General features: G+C 45.9%; 1 protein-coding gene and 1 long non-coding RNA gene across 3 annotated transcripts in view; both read right to left on the reverse strand.

Moving 5' to 3' along the window:
• LOC310680200 overlaps positions 1-22,869 on the reverse strand; it is a 179,585-nt gene that overhangs the window by 3,681 nt on the left and 153,035 nt on the right. The window lies entirely within an intron of this gene.
• Positions 516-7,171, reverse strand: LOC310680254 (uncharacterized protein; the record flags this gene model as incomplete). Its single annotated transcript, XM_083446631.1, has 3 exons — positions 516-2,573; positions 2,650-3,437; positions 7,076-7,171. 3 exons carry the CDS (start codon positions 7,169-7,171, stop codon positions 2,423-2,425), a joined length of 1,035 nt encoding a protein of 344 aa, XP_083302757.1. The 3' UTR covers positions 516-2,422.

Below are 22,869 nucleotides of genomic sequence, written 5' to 3' on the forward strand. Positions count from 1 at the left end.
CAGGAAGATGTGTGTTGTTCATCCATTTTGTATTCTAAAATTTCTACCTTTTTATTAATGATTAGGAACTCTGCCACATGCTCATTACAATCCTTCTTGGGTTCAAGCCTCAGATTAAAGAAATCTCTCACAAATATACAATGCATACGCTTGTGAATCAACATGCTTTTTCTAGGTTTTGGAGCATCTTTGCCTCTTACCTTCTTTGGTGTAAATCATCTGGGGCCCTGTGAAATTTCTGAAGATGATAAACACTGCTCACTTGTTTTGGTTCCCCCAGGACTTTGAGTCTTCACCTCTATCGGGTTTTGATTTCTTAATACATTAAAAAATGCAAAAGAAAAAAAAAAGCTTCCAAAAATTATTATTTTTTAAATGCACAAATAGAATGCAAAAATGCTAGTATTTCAAATGCAAAAAATATATATTCAAAAATCAAAAATCAAAAAATCCTGCCTGTACAGTGGTACCTTGGTTCTCAAACTTAACCTATTCTAGAAGTCCGTTCCAAAACCAAGGTGTGCTTTCCCATAGAAGGTAATGCAAAATGAATTAACCCAATTTAACATGAATTTTTACTATCTAACGAGACCATAGGTCCATAAAATGAAAACAATAAACAATGTACTGCAGTCACACAATCCAGCAATCAGTAGCTGCACTAGGTTCCACACAGTCACAAAAACAAACAAAAAAGCACTGCAAAAACAAAAATGCAAAATAGCAAAATCAGACAGACCTCAGCATAACACTCAAAACAGAAGTGTGGCACTCAAATTGGAAGCGTAACACTCAAAACGGAGCACATTCAGCACATTCGCAAACTGGAGCACATACTTATGGGTTTGCAGTGTTTGGGTTTCAAGTTGTTTGAGTGCCAAGTTGTTTGAGAACCAAGGTACCTGCATTGAATTTAAAGCATAGAGAAAAAACCGAGAAGCTTGATCCTTTTACAATAGCTTGGCTGCGTCACATGACAACACTGCCATCTATTGGCCAAAGCAGAAATTGCAACAGTAAAACTTGTTTAAAATTCTTTTTTTTTTTTAATCGAAAAATGCTCAAAATCTCTCAAAAATACTTTTAGCTCTGAGATTAAGCTACCATATGACTGGGGCCATGACTTTTTGATAGGGAGTTAGGTAGATATTGAATGCTTTACAGTATGGTTACCAGATTTTCTTCAATGAATTCAGGGACCCTTTTTTTTCTTTTTTTTTAAGTTGAGTAGCAACAGGGAGTCTGTAGTGGGGATGGTGAGGCAAAAGATCCTGGGCCCAAGCACACATGCATATTGTATAAAGGTGCAAAGCCCTTCTTTCACACCCTGTGCAACATAAATGAGCAGAGTTTTTTAAAAACTGGCCAACGGCTGCCTGCCAGCAACTCCCAAGCCTCCCCCAATCAGTCAAAACAAAGGGGGAAGGGGCAGGAGATCTGTACCAGTGGACATCCCTGGTTCCCTTTCGGCAGTGGTGGCAGCAGCGGCAGTCAGCAGCCCGGAGCCAGCCTGGTAGCGCAGACGGCTCACCAGCCGGGGCTGAGGCTGGCGCTACCCATTTCCCGGGGACAGATCTGCAAATCCGGGGACTGTCCCCGGGGACATCTGATAACCCTACTTTACAGTGATCCCTGCTACCCACATGCATTTACACAGTAACAATGGGACCACAGGTACCAGGTTCTGCCCAACTTTTGGGTGGGTGTGCAGGCCCATGTGTGTGATGTCACACAGTGAGAGGATGCCGCAAGGCCTGGCGCAGCTGTGGGAAGGCTTGACGGGGCCAGCCACAGGCCGCAAAATATTGAAAGGGGGGGGGAGAGAATGGGAGGCCCTTGGCGCCACCTAGATGGGGACCCTGATTGGGGCGAACGGTTGTGTGACTTGCATTCCAATCCGTGAGGCTTGACTCTCTCCTCACGGCCTCTTGCAAGCAGAGTTTAATAGTTTGCACAGCAATACAGAGGCAAAGCAGGCAGTGAAGCATCTATGAGAAATTGTCTGCATTAAATCTCTGACACAGGTGACCCCACTTTTTGGACCAGAGTCCTGGCGGGGAGCAGCTTCATGGAACAAGGATCCCATGGGGCAATATTGCCTGCCAGTAGATGGAGAGTAGGGTGCTGCAGTAGTAATAATTAATAAGAATACTAATAATTTTATTATTTATACCCTGCTTTCTAGCTGTTTCTCCAGCCACTCTGGGCGGCCTACAGTAGATATAAAAACATAGTAAGACCTCAAACCTTAAAAACTTCCCTGAGCAGGGCTGCCTTCAAATGTCTTCTAAGAAGAGTCAGATCATTTCCTTGACATCTGAAAGGAGGGCACCCGTGCCCCCGACAGAATCTCAGGCTGGCCCCGCATCAGGAGCCCCCGTCCCCCGTCCCCTTGGCCATCCTGCTCCGCTTCCCGTTTCCATCAGCGCTGCCGTGAATGGGGGGGGGGGGGGCGGCGTGTCTTTGCCGGGGTCTCCGGAGATAGCAGCCCTCCTCCGAGAGGGAAGCGGTCAGTCTCGGTGCCCTCTCGCCTTCTGGAATTGGCTGAGGCGCCTCCTCCTCCCACCGGCTCCCTGCTTACCCACCCGCTTGGTTTTCCTTCTTCTTGGGTGCCCTTCTTTTGTGTAGCAGCCGGGGGGAGTCGGGGACGTGTGGGCCTGTGTCCCTCGAGGGCAGGCGCCTGGGCGCTGCTTGGCTGGTGGAGGATGGGGGGGGGTGGCCCCAGGGGCTGCCTCTAAGGGGGAGGGTCCCCCCTTGGTGTCTCGGGGGTGTCGGGAGGGGTCTTCCTCCTCGTCTTCTGCAGTGATGCATCCCCCCCCCCCGCCGCCCCAGGCAGCCCCTCTCTTGGCCCGGCCGTCCCTGCGGATTCCACCCCGACTCGGCTCCATTTCCCCAGCGGCGATGCGCTCCGGGTCCTGGGCCTCAGGCCCCCTTCCTCTCCAGCCTGAGCCCCGCTGCTTGGGCCACAGGGACCCCCTGCGGCGGGGCAGGAGAGTCTCCCTGGGGTGCTGGGGAGAAAGGAAGCCCGGCAGGCCGAGGCAGGATGGTCCCTTGCCCCGAGGGGAAGGCGCGCCCGAGAGCGGCCTGGGGGCGAGCCAAGCCGAGCGAGGGCGGCGGGCCCCGGATCGCGGAGCGAGAGCAGCAGCCAGGGAGAACTTTGCCGCGCTCCAGCGGGAGGCGCCGCTGCTCTGGCGGACGGCGCTTGTGGCTGGCGCGTCCCGGGGGCAGCCGCCCTGGAGCCCGCGGGGAGCCCGATGCCCCGTGCAGTTCCGGCCCTCTGGGTCAGGGGATGCAGCGCAGCTTTTGCCTCCCGTCTCTGCACACCACCCCACGCGCTGCACCGGTTGTACTTCTGCCTTTGAGACGCTTTGCAAGCGGAATCGAAACCTCGCAGGGAGCCAGTCATCTGCAAGCCTTCTTGATTGGCCGAGAGCCCTCTTTCATTTGCATAGGACGCACCCATAATGCTACACGGCGGTTTTCCTTGCCTTTGATGCAAGAATCGAACTAAAAAAACCCCGAGATATTTTGCTTCTATAACGTCTGGATGCAAGTTTTGATATTTGGACGAAGTCGTCCTTGTAATTATCCTCAGAATCTAGTTGGCTTTTTGTTTATGGGGCGGGGGGGGGGAAAGAATCATTCATCGTGACCTATGTGTCAATACAAAGTACAGGTATAAATACATTTGGAGACACTTAGTAGTTTCGGCTGGTCCGATTGCAGTGGTACTTATAATTAATTGATCACAGTCAGTTACAGGTTTCTTTGTTCTTTCTCCACTCCCACTGCTTCACTTGACCAGTCTTTTGCCTTGCAGCGACTACAGAGAGAACGTGTGAACACAGAGCTTCGCTTCCCCAAGAGCTTTTGAATGGCTGTTTTGGGAGATTTCAAATGAGGAGGTGCTTTGCACGCCTAGCTCAAGAAGATCTGCCCAAATCAGTTCAGGTCATCTAGCCCAACCCCCTGCAATGCAGGATTCAAATTCTTGGGAGTTAGCTGAGGTATGGTGCGGATTAAGTTGTGGCAGGAACTGGCAGCCTGTCCTGCTGTTGAATCTTCCCACTGAACCCGTCTCTCCCCCCCCCCCCCCAGCACTGCTAACTTATGGTTTTAGAGCTACTAGTCGGCAACCTTATCCGATGATGGGCCAGTCCACGCTCCAACCAGGTGGGAGGAGCGCCCGTGCATGTGTGCACATGCTATTTCTGGCGCTCCTCCGACCCAGAAGTGCACCAGAAATAGTGTATGCACATGCGCACGGGCGCTTCTCTGTCCCACATGCTTTGTTGTTGTTTAGTCGTTTAGTCGTGTCCGACTCTTCGTGACCCCCTGGCACTCCTGTCTTCCACTGCCTCCCGCAGTTTGGTCAAACTCATGCTGGTAGCTTCGAGGACACTGTCTAACCATCTCGTCCTCTGTCGTCCCCTTCTCCTTGTGCCCTCCATCTTTCCCAACAACAGGGTCTTTTCCAGGGAGTCTTCTCTTCTCATCAGGTGGCCAAAGTATTGGAGCCTCAGCTTCACGATCTGTCCTTCCAGTGAGCACTCAGGGCTGATTTCCTTAAGAATGGATGCGTTTGATCTTCTTGCAGTCCATGGGACTCTCAAGAGTCTCCTCCAGCACCATAATTCAAAAGCATCAATTCTTCGACGATCAGCCTTCTTTATGGTCCAGCTCTCACTTCCATACATCACTACTGGGAAAACCTTAGCTTTTACTATACGGACCTTTGTTGGCAAGGTGATGTCTCACATAGAGATTTCTCAGGAGACAGATGAGGTGATCAGGCACCCCCATTTCTTTAAGAACTTGCCATAGTTTGCTGTGGTCGACACAGTCAAAGGCTTTTGCATAGTCAATGAAGCAGAAGTAGATGTCTTTCTGGAACTCTCTAGCTTTCTCCATAATCCAACGCATGTTTGCAATTTGGTCTCTGGTTCCTCTGTCCCTTCAAAATCCAGCTTGCACTTCTGGGAGTTCTCGGTCCACATACTGCTTGAGCCTTCCTTGTAGAATTTTAAGCATAACCTTGCTAGGGTGTGAAATGAGTGCAATTGTGCGGTAGTTGGCGCATTCTTTGGCACTGCCCTTCTTTGGGATTGGGATGTAGACTGATCTTCTCCAATCCTCTGGCCACTGCTGAGTTTTCCAAATTTGCTGGCATATTGAGTGTAGCACCTTAACAGCATCATCTTTTAAAATTTTAAATAGTTCAGCTGGAATACCATCACTTCCACTGGCCTTGTTATTAGCAGTGCTTTTCTAAGGCCCATTTGACTTCACTCTCAAGGATGTCTGTCTCAAGGTCAGCAACCACACTACCTGGGGTGTACGAGGCATCCATATCTTTATGGTATAATTCCTCTGTGTATTCTTGCCACCTCTTCTTGATGTCTTCTGCTTCTGTTAGGTCCTTACCACTTTTGTCCTTTATTATGGTAATCTTTGTACGAAATGTTCCTTTCATATCTCCAATTTTCTTGAACAGATCTCTGGTTCTTCCCATTCTGTTGTTTTCCTCTATTTCTTTGCATTGCTCATTTAAGAAGGCCTTCTTGTCTCTCCTTGCTATTTTCTGGAAATCTGCATTCAATTTCCTATATCTTTCACTATCTCCCTAGCATTTTGCTTGCCTTCTCTCCCCCACTATTTGTAAGGCCTCATTGGACAGCCACTTTGCTTTCTTGCATTTCCTTTTCATTGGGATGGTTTTCGTTGCTGCCTCCTGTATAATGTTATGAGCCTCCATCCATAGTTCTTCAGGTACTCTGTCCAGTAAATCTAAATCCTTCAACCTGTTCCTCACTTCCACTGTGTATTCATAAGGGATTTGGTTTAGATTGTATCTTACCGGTCCAGTGGTTTTTCCTACTTTCTTCAGTTTAAGCTTCAGTTTAAGCTATAAGAACCTGATGATCTGAGCCACAGTCAGCTCCAGATCTTGTTTTTGCTGACTGTATAGAGCTTCACCATCTTTGGCTGCAGAGAATATAATCAATCTGATTTCGATGCTGCCCATCTGGTGATGTCCATGTGTAGAGTCGTCTCTTGTGTTGTTGGAAAAGCTTTTTTGTGATGACCAGCTTGTTCTCTTGACAGAACTCTATTAGCCTTTGCCCTGCTTCGTTTTGATCTCCAAGGCCAAACTTGCCAGTTGTTCCTTTTATCACTTGATTCCCTACTTTAGCATTCCAATCCCCTATAATGAGAAGAACATCCTTCTTTGGTGTCACTTCTATAAGGTGCTGTAAGTCTTAATAGAATTGCTCAATTTCAGTTTCTTCAGCACCAGTAGTTGGTGCATAAACTTGGATTACTGTGATGTTAAAAGGTCTGCCTTGGATTCGTATTGAGATCATTCTATCATTTTTTAGATTGCATCCAAGTACAGCTCTCGCCACTCTTTCGTTAACTATGAAGGCCACTCCATTTCTTTTATGGGATTCTTGCCCACAGTAGTAGATATGATGGTCATCCGAACTGAATTCGCCCATTCCCGTCCATTTTAGTTCACTGATGCCCAGGATGTAAATATTTATTCTTGCCATCTCATCTTTGACCACATCCAACTTACCCAGGTTCATGGTTCTTACATTCCAGGTTCCTATGCAATATTTTTCTTTACAGCATTGGACTTTCCTTTTGCTTCCAGGCATATCCACAACTGAGTGTCCTTTCGGCTTTGGCCCAGCCACTTCATCAGCTCTGAATCTACTTGTACTTGTCCTCTGCTCTTCCTCAGTAGCATGTTGGATGCCTTCCGACCTGAGGGGCTCATCTTCCAGAGTCATAACTTTTATATGCCTGTTGCCTTTGTCCATGGAGTTTTCTTGGCAGGGATATTGGAGTGGCTTGCCGGTTCCTCCTCCAGGTGGATCACGTTTGGTCAAAACTCTCCACTATGACCTGTTCATCTTGGGTTCCCTGCTCGGCATAGTTCATAGCTTCTCTGAGTTATTCAAGCCTCTTCGCCACGGCAAGGCAGTGATCCATGAAGGGGTCCCACATGCTTGCGCACACACTATTTCCGGTGCACATCCAGGTCAGCGGAGCACCCATGTGCACACACTTTTTCCGTGTGTATAGGCGCCATCAACCCGGAAGTCAGTCCCCGCTCTGCGCTGTGCCAGTAAGAGCGGGTGGCGGGGGCAGCAGGGGTCGTCATGGGCCAGTTAGACAAGCCTGGTGGGCCACTACTGACCCATGGCCCTTAGGTTGCCGACCTCTGTATTAGAGGCTTAATTGCTTATTATTTGCCTAGTTTGAGCTGCATTTGAACTGCACCCCTTCCGTTTAAATTTTTTTACTTTTATTATTTAATATCCACATACAACCAAACATATACCCATTTACTTTAGAAAACTTGAATACAAATACAAATAATACAAAAACACTACACTTATGTGACTTCCCTCCACCAGTGTACATCATTTCTTATTCCTTAATATTCTTATTTACATTGCAATCTTTATCTCTCATCCTTAATATTGTTATTTTACTAATATTTTGTTTTCTGAGTCAGCTTTACACATTTAGTCTAAACATATCAGCATGTTGTTTGTAGAACAGTGTTTACTCATGTATTCTTCAAACCATTTCTACTGTGACCTTCAGTGAATTCAAAAGGTTTATTTAGCCAATCTTCCTTTGTGGGTATCTAGTTTCTTTTCCAGTTTTTGGCAAGTAGGAGCCTGGCTGCGGCGGCTGCGTATAGAAATATTGCTTTCCTGTCCTGTGGTATGTCCTTTCCAATTATGCTCAAAAGAAATGCTTCAGGTTTTTTTTCTAGAGGAATTTTGAGCATCTTTTTTCATTCCTCATGCACACAACTCCAAAATTTTTTGACTTTTCCGCAGCCCCACCATAAATGCATCATGGTTTCCTCGACCTCCTTGCATTTCCAACAAAGGTTGGATCTAGACTTGTATATTTTGGCAAGTTTTGAAGTTGTTATGTGCCTCCTGTAAAACATTTTCATAATGTTTTCTTTTATGGAGTAACAGGCGGTGAACCTTATATCAATCTTTAGAAACCTATCCCACTGTTCTAAATGTATTGCATGACCGATGCCCTGTGCCCATTTGATCTGTACTTCTTTCACTTCATCTTTTAAGTTCCATTCCAATATGAAATCATATACTTTTGATAATAATTTTTTATTGTTTCTGTTATGTACTGAAGTTCTCACCCTGGGCCAGCAGGGGGATACTGTAGATAGTTTTCACTCAGGTCCACATATGCAGATAAGGGATTGAAAGTGACGGTCAGTGATTGGATAGTTACGGAAAGTTGTTACAGTTGCGTTGTAGTGGAGCTCTATATAAGCAGGCTGGCTTCAGTTCAGTTCTGTTCTGGCCTGTGAATAAACAAGAGCTGTTTGAAGAATCGCTGTGTCGTCTGATATGTTCACCCACAATGTAACAGTTTCTTAATAGAACTTTTTGTAATTTTGATTCTTCCTTTTCAAAGCCTAATTTTTTATCCAAATTAAAAACGTTGTTTAAGTGGTGATATTGGAGCCAGTCTGTGAGGTGGTGCCTTATTATCTTCAAATTATTTCAACTTTTTCTGGTCTTGTTCTTCCTTTAATAGTTGCCTATACGTTTCCCAATTCCCTGTCATGTTTCATTTTTTAACCGCAAATACCTCCAATAATATGGTTGTTGCTTCCTGCTAATATGGTTGTTAAATCCTTTGTGGACTTTTATTATTTTATGTGCCACCCATATCTCTTGTTGAAGCTCTCTAGATCTAATATATCTAATTTTTCCAATAGAATCCAATATTTTATCCAGATTAAACACTCAGCTTTATAATAAATTTTGAAATTTGGCAACACAAATCCTCCTCTCTCTTTCCTATCAGCCAATAATTTATATTTGATGCGAGGTTTCTTTCCTTGCCAGATAAATTTTGTCAGCATTCCTCCAATCTTTTTTGTTGTTGTTGTTGTTGTTATGATGGGAATCATCTGAAAAAGAAAAAGTAACTTGGACAATATATTCATTTTTCTTACCGAGATTCTTCGCCAAAATGATAATTTCAATCTTGACCAGATTTCTAAATCTTTACTAATTTCTTTCCAGGTCTTTTTGTAGTTGTCATCATACAAATTAATGCTTTTCATTGTGGTTTGGATGCGCAAATATTGTGCTTTTTTAACTATTTCCAATCCTGTTATTTCCCTCAGATCCTTTTTATTCTTCTTCCTGCATATTTTTAACCATTAGTTTTGTTTTTGCTCTGTTGAGTCTGAATCCCGACACTTCGCCAAATTCTGTTATTTTTTTCCTAAAGCTTTGGGAATACTTTTTTTTGGATCTTCAACTGTTATTAAATCATTGGCAAAAGCTTTTAGTTTAAAGGACCTTTTCCTTAATGCAATCCCTTTTATTTCTTCCTCCTCCCTCATTACCAAATTTAGTATTTCTAATGTTAATATGAAAAAGAACAGGGAAAAGGGACAACCTTGTAATGTTGAACTGCACCTCTTCTGTTTTATGTTGAGAAAAAGGAGCATCAGGTCCTAAAGGAGCACAGAGGCTTAAAGTGGCAAATGTGGCTTCCATGCCTTTAAGAACCAAAGTCTCCTTTCTCATTCGCACTCATGTGCCTTGTCTTTCCTCCACTGTTGAGTAATAAATCCATTCTCACTTTCCCAAAAACAAAGCATACTCTTCCTCTTGAAATTTGCTGTGAATATATATCTTGCTACATCCCAAGTAGAGTACTTGTGCAGAAGTCTCATGGATATTAGCTGATGTTAATATTTTCTTGCTGAAACTTTTTATTAAGTAGTCTGACATTTTTATGCTTGTGTAAGGAGGCTCAGAAGGAGTGACTTGGACAGTTTATCCACATCAGTGGATGTCAGGGACTGGGCAGTGGAGGAATGGTGGAGATGGCTTCCCCAGCCTGACCCTTCCAGAGAAGAAGATGACAGTTGAGAATTACAACAGGGGTTTGAGGGAGGCCACAGCTCAGAAGCAGATGAGGTGAAAAGCTGGGAAATAATATGGGAGAGGAGGAGCAGGCAGAGCCGGAGCAGCTGGCTGACAGTTATCACTAGAAAGCATCCCAGACCCACCATCTCCCAGAACCCAGCAAGCCTTAAAAATAGGAGAGCAAAGAGCTCAAAGACAGAGGGCACTTAGTGGCAACCATTGAGGGGGTGGTGCTATTGACGAATGAGGTGGGAGAGATTGGTAGAGGAGATTTACTTGGGACAATGCCATTATTCCAAGAGGCTGCATTCCCAAGCCTCTCTGTAAATATTTAATAAAAAGCAAATGGTAAGGACTTTTCCTTGTCTTATCTGTTCCTGGCAACCTGCCGTGGGGATTGGTTCCTCTGCCGCCTGACAATTAACAGCCCATTCATGGCGGTGGGGGGGAAAGAGAAACTGACAGTTCAGGGGCACTGTGGTGGGGTAGTAACATGTGACAGGTGACGTGCAAGCAGAAATAGATTATAAATATAGACATTAGGTTCTGCCTAGAGACAGGGCATGAGGAGTTGGACATTATCCTTCCATGTCCTTATCTTATGGGTATGTTCATAGCAAAAGGAAGAACAAAGAAACAGTGGGGTCACTCAGAGGAGAAGATGGTGAAATGCAAACAGGGGACACAGAAAGGGCTGAACTCCTCAATGCCTTCTTTGCCTCAGTCTTCTCCGATAAAGAAAACAATGCCCGACCTGAAGAATTTGGAGCAAATGATTCAGCAGAGTAAACACAGCCCAGAATAACTAAGGAGATAGTATCATAGAATCATAGAATCATAGAATCATAGAGTTGGAAGAGACCACAAGGGTCATCGAGTCCAACCCCCTGCCAAGCAGGAAACACCATCAGAGCACTCCTGACATATGGTTGTCAAGCCTCTGCTTAAAGACCTCCAAAGAAGGAGACTCCACCACACTCCTTGGCAGCAAATTCCACTGTCGAACAGCTCTTACTGTCAGGAAGTTCTTCCTAATGTTTAGGTGGAATCTTCTTTCTTGTAGTTTGTATCCATTGCTCCGTGTCCGCTTCTCTGGAGCAGCAGAAAACAACCTTTCTCCCTCCTCTATGTGACATCCTTTTATATATTTGAACATGGCTATCATATCACCCCTTAACCTCCTCTTCTCCAGGCTAAACATGCCCAGCTCCCTTAGCCGATCCTCATAAGGCATTGTTTCCAGGCCTCTGACCATTTTGGTTGCCCTCCTCTGTACACGTTCTAGTTTGTCAGTGTCCTTCTTGAACTGTGGTGCCCAGAACTGGACACAGTACTCCAGGTGAGGTCTGACCAGAGCAGAATACAGTGGCACTATAACTTCCCTTGATCTAGATGCTATACTCCTATTGATGCAGCCCAGAATTGCATTGGCTTTTTTAGCTGCCGCGTCACACTGTTGGCTCATGTTAAGTTTGTGGTCAACCAAGACTCCTAGATCCTTTTCACATGTACTGCTCTCAAGCCAGGTGTCACCCATCTTGTATTTGTGCCTCTCATTTTTTTTGCCCAAGTGCAATACTTTACATTTCTCCCTGTTAAAATTCATCTTGTTTGTTTTGGCCCAGTTCTCTAATCTGTCAAGGTCGTTTTGAAGTGTGATCCTGTCTTCTGGGGTGTTAGCCACCCCTCCCAGTTTGGTGTCATCTGCAAATTTGATCAGGATGCCCTTGAGTCCATCATCCAAGTCGTTGATAAAGATGTTGAATAAGACCGGGCCCAAGACAGAACCCTGTGGCACCCCACTAGTCACTCTTCTCCAGGATGAAGAGGAACCATTGATGAGCACCCTTTGGGTCCAGTCAGTCAGCCAGTTACAAATCCACTGAGTGGTAGCATAGTCAAGACCGCATTTTACCAGCTTCTTTACAAGAATATCATGGGGCACCTTGTCAAATGCCTTGCTGAAATCAAGGTAGACTACATCCACTGCGTTCCCTTCATCTACCAGGCTTGTAATTCTGTCAAAAAATGAGATCAGGTTAGTCTGACATGACTTATTTTTCAGAAATCCATGCTGACTATTGGTGATCACAGCATTCCTTTCTAGGTGCTCACAGATTGTTTGCTTAATGATCTGCTCCAGAATCTTCCCTGGTATTGATGTTAGACTGACTGGGCGGTAATTATTTGGGTCCTCTCTTTTCCCCTTTTTGAAAATAGGGACAACATTTGCCCTCCTCCAGTCTGCCGGGACTTCGCCTGTTCTCCAGGAATTCTCAAAGATGACTGCCAGTGGTTCTGAGATCACATCTGCCAGTTCTTTTAATACTCTTGGATGCAGTTCATCTGGCCCTGGAGACTTGAATACATCTAAACTAGCCAAGTATTCTTGTACTATCTCCTTAGTTATTCTGGGCTGTGTTTCCTCTGCTGAATCATTTCCTCCAAATTCTTCAGGTCGGGCATTGTTTTCTTTATCGGAGAAGACTGAGGCAAAGAAGGCATTGAGGAGTTCAGCCCTTTCTGTGTCCCCTGTTTGCATTTCACCATCTTCTCCTCTGAGTGACCCCACTGTTTCTTTGTTCTTCCTTTTGCTACGAACATACCCATAGAAGCCTTTTTTGTTGCTTTTAACCTCTCCAGCAAGCCTGAGTTCATTCTGTGCTTTAGCTTTTCTGACTTTGTGTCTACACGTGCTGGCTATTTGTTTGAATTCCTCTTTGGTGGTTTCCCCCCTTTTCCATTTTTTGTACACATCCTTTTTTAATCTTAACTCAGTTAAAAGTTCTTTAGATAGCCACCCTGGCTTCTTTAGGCACCTTCCATGTTTCCGTCTCATTGGTATTGCCTGAAGTTGTGCTTTTACTATCTCCCTCTTAACAAACTCCCAGCCATCATGAACTCCCTTTCCTTTTAGTATTACTGTCCATGGGATCTCACCCAGCACTTCCCTAAGTTTTATGAAGTCGGCTTTCTTAAAGTCAAGAAATTGAGTCCTAGTATGCTTGGCTGCTCCTTTCCGTTGTATAGTAAACTTCAGAAGAGCATGATCACTTGCGCCTAATGATCCTTCCACTTCTACCCCATTAACCAGGTCATCGACATTGGTTAGGACCAGATCTAAAATGGCTGTTCCTCTTGTTGCTTCTCCCACTTTCTGGACAATGAAGTTGTCTGCAAGAATACTTGGCTAGTTTAGATGTATTCAAGTCTCCAGGGCCAGATGAACTGCATCCAAGAGTATTAAAAGAACTGGCAGATGTGATCTCAGAACCACTGGCAATCATCTTCGAGAATTCCTGGAGAACAGGCGAAGTCCCGGCAGACTGGAGGAGGGCAAATGTTGTCCCTATTTTCAAAAAAGGGAAAAGAGAGGACCCAAATAATTACCGCCCAGTCAGTCTGACATCAATACCAGGGAAGATTCTGGAGCAGATCATCAAGCAAACAATCTGTGAGCACCTAGAAAGGAATGCTGTGATCACCAATAGTCAGCATGGATTTCTGAAAAATAAGTCATGTCAGACGAACCTGATCTCATTTTTTGACAGAATTACAAGCCTGGTAGATGAAGGGAACGCAGTGGATGTAGTCTACCTTGATTTCAGCAAGGCATTTGACAAGGTGCCCCATTATATTCTTGTAAAGAAGCTGGTAAAATGCGGTCTTGACTATGCTACCACTCAGTGGATTTGTAACTGGCTGACTGACCGGACCCAAAGGGTGCTCATCAATGGTTCCTCTTCATCCTGGAGAAGAGTGACTAGTGGGGTGCCACAGGGTTCTGTCTTGGGCCCGGTCTTATTCAACATCTTTATCAACGACTTGGATGATGGACTCAAGGGCATCCTGATCAAATTTGCAGATGACACCAAACTGGGAGGGGTGGCTAACACCCCAGAGGACAGGATCACACTTCAAAATGACCTTGACAGATTAGAGAACTGGGCCAAAACAAACAAGATGAATTTTAACAGGGAGAAATGTAAAGTATTGCACTTGGGCAAAAAAAATGAGAGGCACAAATACAAGATGGGTGACACCTGGCTTGAGAGCAGTACATGTGAAAAGGATCTAGGAGTCTTGGTTGACCACAAACTTGACATGAGCCAACAGTGTGACGCGGCAGCTAAAAAAGCCAATGCAATTCTGGGCTGCATCAATAGGAGTATAGCATCTAGATCAAGGGAAGTTATAGTGCCACTGTATTCTGCTCTGGTCAGACCTCACCTGGAGTACTGTGTCCAGTTCTGGGCACCACAGTTCAAGAAGGACACTGACAAACTGGAACGTGTCCAGAGGAGGGCAACCAAAATGGTCAAAGGCCTGGAAACGATGCCTTATGAGGAACGGCTAAGGGAGCTGGGCATGTTTAGCCTGGAGAAGAGGAGGTTAAGGGGGGATATGATAGCCATGTTCAAATATATAAAAGGATGTCACATAGAGGAGGGAGAAAGGTTGTTTTCTGCTGCTCCAGAGAAGCGGACACGGAGCAATGGATCCAAACTACAAGAAAGAAGATTCCACCTAAACATTAGGAAGAACTTCCTGACAGTAAGAGCTGTTCGACAGTGGAATTTGCTGCCAAGGAGTGTGGTGGAGTCTCCTTCTTTGGAGGTCTTTAAGCAGAGGCTTGACAGCCATATGTCAGGAGTGCTCTGATGGTGTTTCCTGTTTGGCAGGGGGTTGGACTCGATGACCCTTGTGGTCTCTTCCAACTCTGTGATTCTATGATTCTATGATTCTATGATTCTATCTGTAATCCTTTTCAGCCTATCTCTGTGTGTCTCTGGGTAAATGGGTACCTGAGGGGCAGGGAGGATGGGAGTTGTAGCCCCCAAACAGCTGGAGACCCAAGTGTTATGTACTGAAGTTCTCACCTTGGGCCAGCAGGGGGATACTGTAGATAGTTATGCAAATGAAGGATCGAAAGTGACGTTCAGTGATTGGATAGTTTTAGAAAGTTGTTACAGTAACATGGTACTGGAGCTCTATATAAGCAGGCTAACTGAGCCCTTCAGTTCAGTTATGTCCCGGCCTGTGAATAAACAAGAGTTGTTTGAAGAATCGCTGTGTCGTCTGATATGTTCACCCACAACTTAACTCTGGCGACAAAGGTGGGATCGATGGACATCAGAGCACAACCAGATGCAGCCACCCTCTGAACTCAGCTGAATCACTGAGCGAAATCACTCAACAGAACCAATTCAGAACTGACTGTTCTGGCTAGAGAACAGTGTTCCATCCATCGCCCTCTACGCCGGCATCGGAATCCTGGCTTTGCTTGTGCCTCTACCGCCGTTTGTGCCAGCCTCTGAATCATGGGACTCCTACCTCGCTCAGTTCGACTGCTACCTCCAAGCCAACGAGCTGAGGCAAGTATCACAGGAGCGTAAGCGGGGCCTATTCCTCAGCCTCTGTGGGCCTGAGGCGTTCGAGACGGCCCGAGCATTGGTTGCACCTGTAGCACTCCAGGCAACATCGTAGGGCACGATCCAAGAGAAGCTCCGCAACCACTACGCACCAAAGAAGATTGCTGCCCGCCATGCGTTCTCCCACTGGAACCAGGCAGAGGGGGAGTCAATCAACAACTACACCACCACCCTCCAACAGGCTGCAATGCACTGCGAGTTCCGAGACTTAGATGATGCCCTGATGGACTGAATCGTCTGCGGGGTATGGGACATCTGTCTCCTTCCAAGCCAGACCTCACACTACAGAAAGCCACTGAGGAGGCCGCGGCCTTGGAAGCTGCTGAACTCTCCACCCAGGAGATCCGCAAGGCCAGCAGCCCGCCTCTTGCTAGGAAGCTAGTTCCAGTGCATCACGAAGAGGCCAGCAGTGATGAGGCATCCTCCAGTGAAGACGATGATGTGCATCAGACAAAGCGGGAGCGCAGGTAGGTCCAACAGAAGTCCAAGGGCCAATCAGAATGTGCCGGCTGTGGAGGCAACCATTCCCGTGCCAAGTGTTGATTCAGAGATGCCATCTGTCAGAAGTGTTCCAGAAAGGGCCACATCGCTAAGGTCTGCCGATTGGCTCCGTCTGACACCCCCCCTTCACTGACTCGCAAGTCCAAGTCATCACTCCAGTCCGCCAAGGAAAGCTGTTTCGCTGTCACCAACTGCCGCTGCCCGTCTGGAACCACGATTGGCCAAACCGACTCGCCTATGTGACGCAAGCTGAACGTCACGGTGCTCATTGAAGGAGCTCCATGTGACATGGAGATCAACACCGGGTCTGCCCTGTCCATCGTGTCTTGGAGCACCATCAAAAGACTGGTACCCAGAGTGTCCAAAAGGCAAGTCGACTCTCACCCCATACACCTGAGAGACTACCAGGGAAACGACATTCCCGTTGTAGGCATTGGCTGGTTCCAGATCGCCTTCAAGGATTTTTCGGGCCTGCTCCGACCGGTGGTGGTCGAAGGTCAGCGGCCAAGCCTCCTAGGACTAGACTGGTCTGATGCCCTCGGCCTGGAAGTCACCGGCATCAACTGCATCTCTAACGCAGAGACTGAGGGTCTGGTCAAAGACTTTGCTGAGGTTTTTGACAGCACTTTGGGGCAATATACAGGTACGCCCATCTCCTTTAGCCTTGATCCACAAGTTGCCCCCATCAAGCTAAAGCCACGCCGGGTTCCCTTTGCTCTCAAGGCTAAGGTGGACGAACAACTGGACAAGCTGATCGCCCAAGGAGTTTTGGAGCCGGTTGATCATGCCAAGTGGGAAACCCCCATTGTCACGCCTGTCAAGCCGGACGGGTCGGTGAGAATCCGAGCCAACTTATCCGGTTCCTGTGGTTCTACACCTGCTGCATTCCTTGGGTGAGGGTAATGTCTCTGTTAAGCTGAACCTTGCCCAAGCCTATCAACAACTGCCCGTCGATGATGCCACTGCTGCGAGGTGCTGCGAGGCCTCTTTGCAACGCATAGGTGTCCTGATGTCCTTGTCTCCGACATGGACTGCAGTTCATGTCAGGCACTTTTGAGCAGTACCTTTTGGGACTGGGCATCTGCCATGCCCTAACAGCACCATTTCATCCATCCAGCAACGGGCAAGCGGAGAGAATGGTTCGCTCGGCAAAAGAGTCACTGGGACGCCTGGACTGGGGAGACTGGCACAAGTGGGTCGCCGAATACTTGTTCATGGAACACATCACCCCTCATGCGGCCACAGGGCGGAGTCCTGCCAAACTGCTTATGGGCTGCCGCCTCAGGTCCCCGCTCGACTGGCTGCACCCGGACTTTGCTGTGGCTGAACCCCCAGGCTGTGCCAACGCACCACAGTCATTTGTTCCAGGAAACCAGGTATTTGCCCGGAACTTTGTGGGGGACATTCCTTGGATGCCAGCCAAGGAAGTCACTGGACCTCGCTCATACCAGGTGGCACTCGAAAATGGAGGTTTGTGGTGCTGGGACATAGACCAGCTTAGGCGCAGGGTTGGGGATTTGGATACTACCGTGGTGCCCCCAACTGCGCTTGTGGCTCCGGAACAGACACTTACAGATGATGAGGCTCCACCTACACCTCTCTTGCAGACTGCGGACGGGGAGCCGAACCACTGCCATCCCTGACATTCCGCCAACTCCACTTGCGGATGTTCCACCCACAGCAGTGGATCCAGGGGACTTGGTTTCAACGCCACCTAGGGTCACGCCACAGCCTCAGCAAGAATCGGGTAGCCCACCGGACCTGGGTACCGCTCCCCGGCAGTCTGGCAGAGTTTCCAAGCGCTCAACTTATTTAAAGGACTATGTTGTTGGACATGTAACACTGTTGGTCTAAGTATGTGGAAGTATGTGAAATGTAACTGATATGATTTTGTGCCTAATTGAACCATTACGTGTAGTGCTGTATATAAGGAAACCATTACGATTGTAACTAACGCCTTATCTCGGTGGGGAGGGGTGTTATGTACTGAAGTTCTCACCCTGGGCCAGCAGGGGGATACTGTAGGTAGTTATGCAAATGAAGGATCGAAAGTGACGTTCAGTGATTGGATAGATACTGTAGATAGTTATGCAAATGAAGGATCGAAAGTGACGTTCAGTGATTGGATAGTTTTAGAAAGTTGTTACAGTATTCAGTTATGTCCTGGCCTGTGAATAAACAAGAGCTGTTTGATTATTTTTTAAAAATAATATTTATTAAAGGTTTTATAGTTACAGAAGAAAAGAAAAAGACAGTAAAAAAATTAAAAGACAATACATCAAAAATAAAAGAAAAAAACAATACATCAACACAAGAAAAAGCAAAAACATTTTAAAACACATCCATTTTCCATATCTTTATCTTTCAATGACTTATTTCCTCGACCTCCTCCCACCTCCCATTTTTGTATTCCAGTTAATAATTAAATCAACAAATGCTTTCCATCTTTCACTGCTTTCTATCGTTTAGTTGTCTTAATTTATTTTAACCTTATCTTACCATCAAAATCTTAAAATTTATCTATACTTAAATCCTTATCATATTTCTACTAAAGTCATATAATTTCATTCCACCATTTCCCAACATTCCTTAATTATGCTATATTACTCTAAATAAAGTTTTTAAAATTTTCCCAATCTTCTTTCACCGTCTCTTCTCCCTGGTCTCGGATTTTGTCAGTCTTTTCTATCAGTTCCATATAGTCCATCAACCTGGTGCTCTTCTATCCGAGGCTCTTAACTCTTCTCACTGTCCTGTCTGCAGATTTCTTTTGATGCCAAAGATTAAGTCCCAAAGGGTTTCCATCTTAGCAACTCCTTGATTCCATCTCAACAAGTTTGCCCATACTCTATATTCGAAGCTGTAATCCAAAAGATGTTCCAGGACATACTCCAAAGACCCTTTGAGGCTAAAGGGCACTGCATCTCCAATCTCTCCCTCAGTGCCTCCCTCCATATGGAAATCTGCCCATCTTCCCAGTCCAAGCGGGGCACCGTCTCTCCAAATCTGACTCTCAAGCTCCATCACCTCTGAGTTCAGCTTATGTCCATCAATTTGTTTCTGTGGGTCCAAAACCTCCACTTGAGTTTATTGAGATACAGAAGCAGTTTGTTCCATCATCTTCTCCAGAGCTTGCCATTTCAAAATGGGTTCCTGAGTCACATCCCGAGTAGTTCCTGTAAAAATGTTCACTTTTTGTTCCAAATCAGTTACATTTTGTCCCAAATTGTCAATTTTCTTTACCGTCAAGTCCGTCTTCTCGTGTAGTTGTTCCAACAGAGCATTTATTTTGTAAAATGCATTCACTAGAACTTCTTGTTTTGCCATTCTTATCCAGGGTCTTATCCAAGGTCGCGTATTTCGCACAGTCCTTAGTTCTTAGTGAAAAGTTCCACTTCGCTGTTGCAACAGTTTCAAAGGCTCCCTCTATAGGAAACAATTTCTATTTGTATTTGTCCTTATGATTCCAAGTCCAAATCCAATAACAAAGTTACCATTCACCTTTTCTCCTTTTTAAGTGCCAAGAGAACAATAAAAATAATATAAATCTCTTATTCAACTGTCCATCAGGATGTATTCCATTCCCAGTTATTAATTTTCTCAAATCGTCAATCTTTTTGACAGCCCAATCCCAGGCTCGAAACAGTGGTAAATTATCTCGTCTCGCTCACTCTCCTGCAGGTTTAAACAGTCCACAAATAATTCCCCCCTCTTCTCCTGCTTCCAAGGGGGGGTTTGATATCTTAAATGATGAAAGTTTAATGTTTTACAAAATACTTTACCCAGGCTTTAACTTGCGACGTCTTTGCTTTGATCTGTTTACAAAACGGAAGGCGGACTTCCTGTTTAGTCCTTCCCGTTTCAATGCCAAATTACGATGTTTAAAAAATCCAATTTTCTGTTTTACTTACAAATAGTTACTTAGAGTCCAAATGTCCCACAGGAAAAGTTGACGCTTTCTGGCAACAGCAATGCGGTTTCACCCTTGAAAGAAGCGTTTGATTCGATGTACCGTGCCGCTCACCCCACGTCGCTCCAGAGCCCAGAAACCGGGTCTCCCCGCGAGTAGGGGAGGCGCAAAAGGTACCTGCCGAATCCCAAGTCCACGGGCTTCTTCCACCCGTGGTTTCTAACGGGTCTCCGCCTCGCCGTGGCAATTCAGACCCTAATTTCCAAGGAGTGGATTGCTCCCGATCAGAGGAAATCCGCCATTGCCAGAGGCGCCAACCCGGAAGTGTAAACAAGAGCTGTTTGAAGAATCGCTGTGTCATCTAATATGTTCACCCACAACTTAACACCAAGTTTGGGAAACGCTGGTGTAAAGTGAAATGTTTTATTAGGTAGGTGACAAGGGAATAGATTAACTGTATTTTATCCATCTAGACAGACATGTGTGAGTTAACAGACAAAATCAGCTTATCGCTTGTGTTTTAAATAATAGGGCTAAGCAGAGTTTCAACCTCATTTTAGGCAGTTTAATTGAAAGCATATGAATTAGCCATTAGGCTGATCTCCCCCTTTGTTACCTATTTTTCAAAGAAACAAACTAGAGATTGAAAAGTAAACTGAAAAACATAGTTTAATCACAGCCAAGCATTAATCCTTAGCAGCAATAGCATTAAAATAATTGCAGGGAAAATACTTGTATTTGCAGCAAAACAGCTTCAGGCATGTGACTCATGATGGAACAAGAGGAAGCCTGTCTTCCTCCATCATTGGCTGAAGAAAGAGAGAAAGAGAAAAGGAACAGGAAATACTATAGTGTCATACCTTGTGTTGCGTCCGCTTCATGTTGCGTCTTTTCGCATTACGTCCCGTGGCAACCAGGAAGTACTGGAATGGGTTACTTCTGGGTTTCACCGCTTGCATATGCGCAGAAGCGCTAAATTGCGCTGCATGCATGTGCAGACGCGGCGTTTCTGGATGTGAACGCTTTGAGTTGCAGACGTGCCTCCGGGACGGATTATGTCTGCAACTTGAGGTTCCACTGTATTCTCCTCTTAGAAGAGGAGGGGAATTTATGTTGAACAGAGCCTTCTCTACCAATCAGCTATAAAGCTTTATGGTCTTAACACTTTCATGTGCTAACAAGCAAGAATATGCATTGTTAGACTGACTGCAAAATCTCCCACATATAGTGCATAGGATGGATGGTCACTTCAGGGGGCGCCAAAACAATGCTGCAGAGTGGAGCATGAGAGGAGAGCGGTGCTGAATTTTAGCATTGCACATGGCACCACTGAAATTTGAGAACCCAGAGTCTGCCACTGGGCAAATGCAAGGCAGAACCAACAGCTCCATGGTCATGCACACACAGGCTTCAGCAAAGGCTTTTGCTCCCTGCTCGCTCCTCCATTTGCATGCAGCAGTCCCGAAAAAATGGTCCAACATGTCTGAGAGTCCATTAGTAATATTATTTATTCGCCTTATTTAATAAAAATAAATAGACCAGATCCAGGCGCTTTGGGAAGAAACTGATTTTATGGAACCATTTCAATCGGGGTTTTGGCACAGAAACTGCTTTGGTCGCCCTGTATGATGATCTCTGTTGAGAGAGAGACAAGGGAAACATGTCCCTGTTCATTCTTCACAACCTCTCAGTGGCTTTCAATACCATCGACCATGGTATCTTTCTGGAGCGACTCTCCAAACTTGGAGTGGGTGGCACTGCTTTGCAGTGGTTCCAGTCCTACTTGGATGGTTGTTCCCAGAGAGTGTTCCTTGGGGAATGCTTTTCTGCCCTGTGGAACCTTCAGTATGGGGTTCCACAGGGCTCAGTCCTGTCACCCATGTTGTTTAACATCTACATGAAACTGCTGGGTGGGGTTATCCGGAGGTTCGGAGTATGTTGTCAGCAGTATGCTGATGACACTCAGCTCTATTTCTCCTTTACATCTGTAGGTGAGGCAGTGGAAGTGCTGGACCAGTGTCTTGCCTCAATAATGGACTGGATGACAGCCAACAGACTGAAGCTCAATCCAGATAAGACTGTTAGTGGGTGGTTCCCTAGACCAGATGGGTGGGAGGTCGCCTGCTCTTGATGGGGTTACACTTCCCCTGAAGGAGCAGGTTCGTAGCTTGGGGCTACTCCTGGATCCTTTGCCTCAGCGCCTTCCATCAGCTTTGGCTGGTGACCTAGCTACGCCCTTCTCTGGACAGGAATAACCTAACTACTGTTGTCTATGCTCTGGTAACCTCAAGGTTAGATTACTGCAATGTGCTATACATAGGTCTGCCTCTGAAGATGGTTCGGAAACTTCAGCTAGTGCAGAATTGAGCGGCCAGGTAGCTCACCGGAGCAAGACAGTTTGAGCATATTACACTGATCCTGGTCCGACTGCACTGGCTACCAATTAGTTTCCAGGCCCAATTCAAAGTGCTGGTTTTGACCTATAAAGCTTTAAGTTGCTCAGGACCACCTCTTTCCATATCAATCTAACTGGACTCAGAGATCATCTTCTGAGGCCTTTCTTTGTGTGCCTCCTCGAGAGGTCTGGAAGGTGGCAACACGAGAACGGGCCTTCTCTGCAGCGGCTCCCCATCTGTGGAATGCTCTCCCCAGGGAATTTCAGCTGGTACCTTCATTATACACCTTCAGGCGCCAGGCAAAAATGTTCCTTTTTAACCAGACCCTTGGTTGATTTGATTGACATCCCATGCCCTTTTAAAATGTGGGGGGTTTTCTTGGAGGGGGGGGGGGTTAATGGGTTATTTATATGCTACTGTGGTATGCCACACATCATAGTCATTTACAAAACATTAAAACCATGCAGTAAAATCATAAAAAGTTATGAGAGATCTATAGGCCCACTATAAAGGCGATTGCTCAAGAAGATGTCCATCCCCCCTGACCATTGGCTAGAAGGTCAGATCGTTCCCCTTGGCCTGGCCTAAATGGTTTGAATGAGGAGGTCAATAGCATCACCGACTCCTGTCTGTCTGTTGGGGGAAATAAGGAGGGGTTTTTTTGGTTTAAAAAAATGTTT

This window comes from Podarcis tiliguerta (genome assembly GCF_965153285.1).
Source record: "Podarcis tiliguerta genome assembly, chromosome: 6".
Taxonomy (NCBI): Eukaryota; Metazoa; Chordata; class Lepidosauria; order Squamata; family Lacertidae; genus Podarcis; species Podarcis tiliguerta.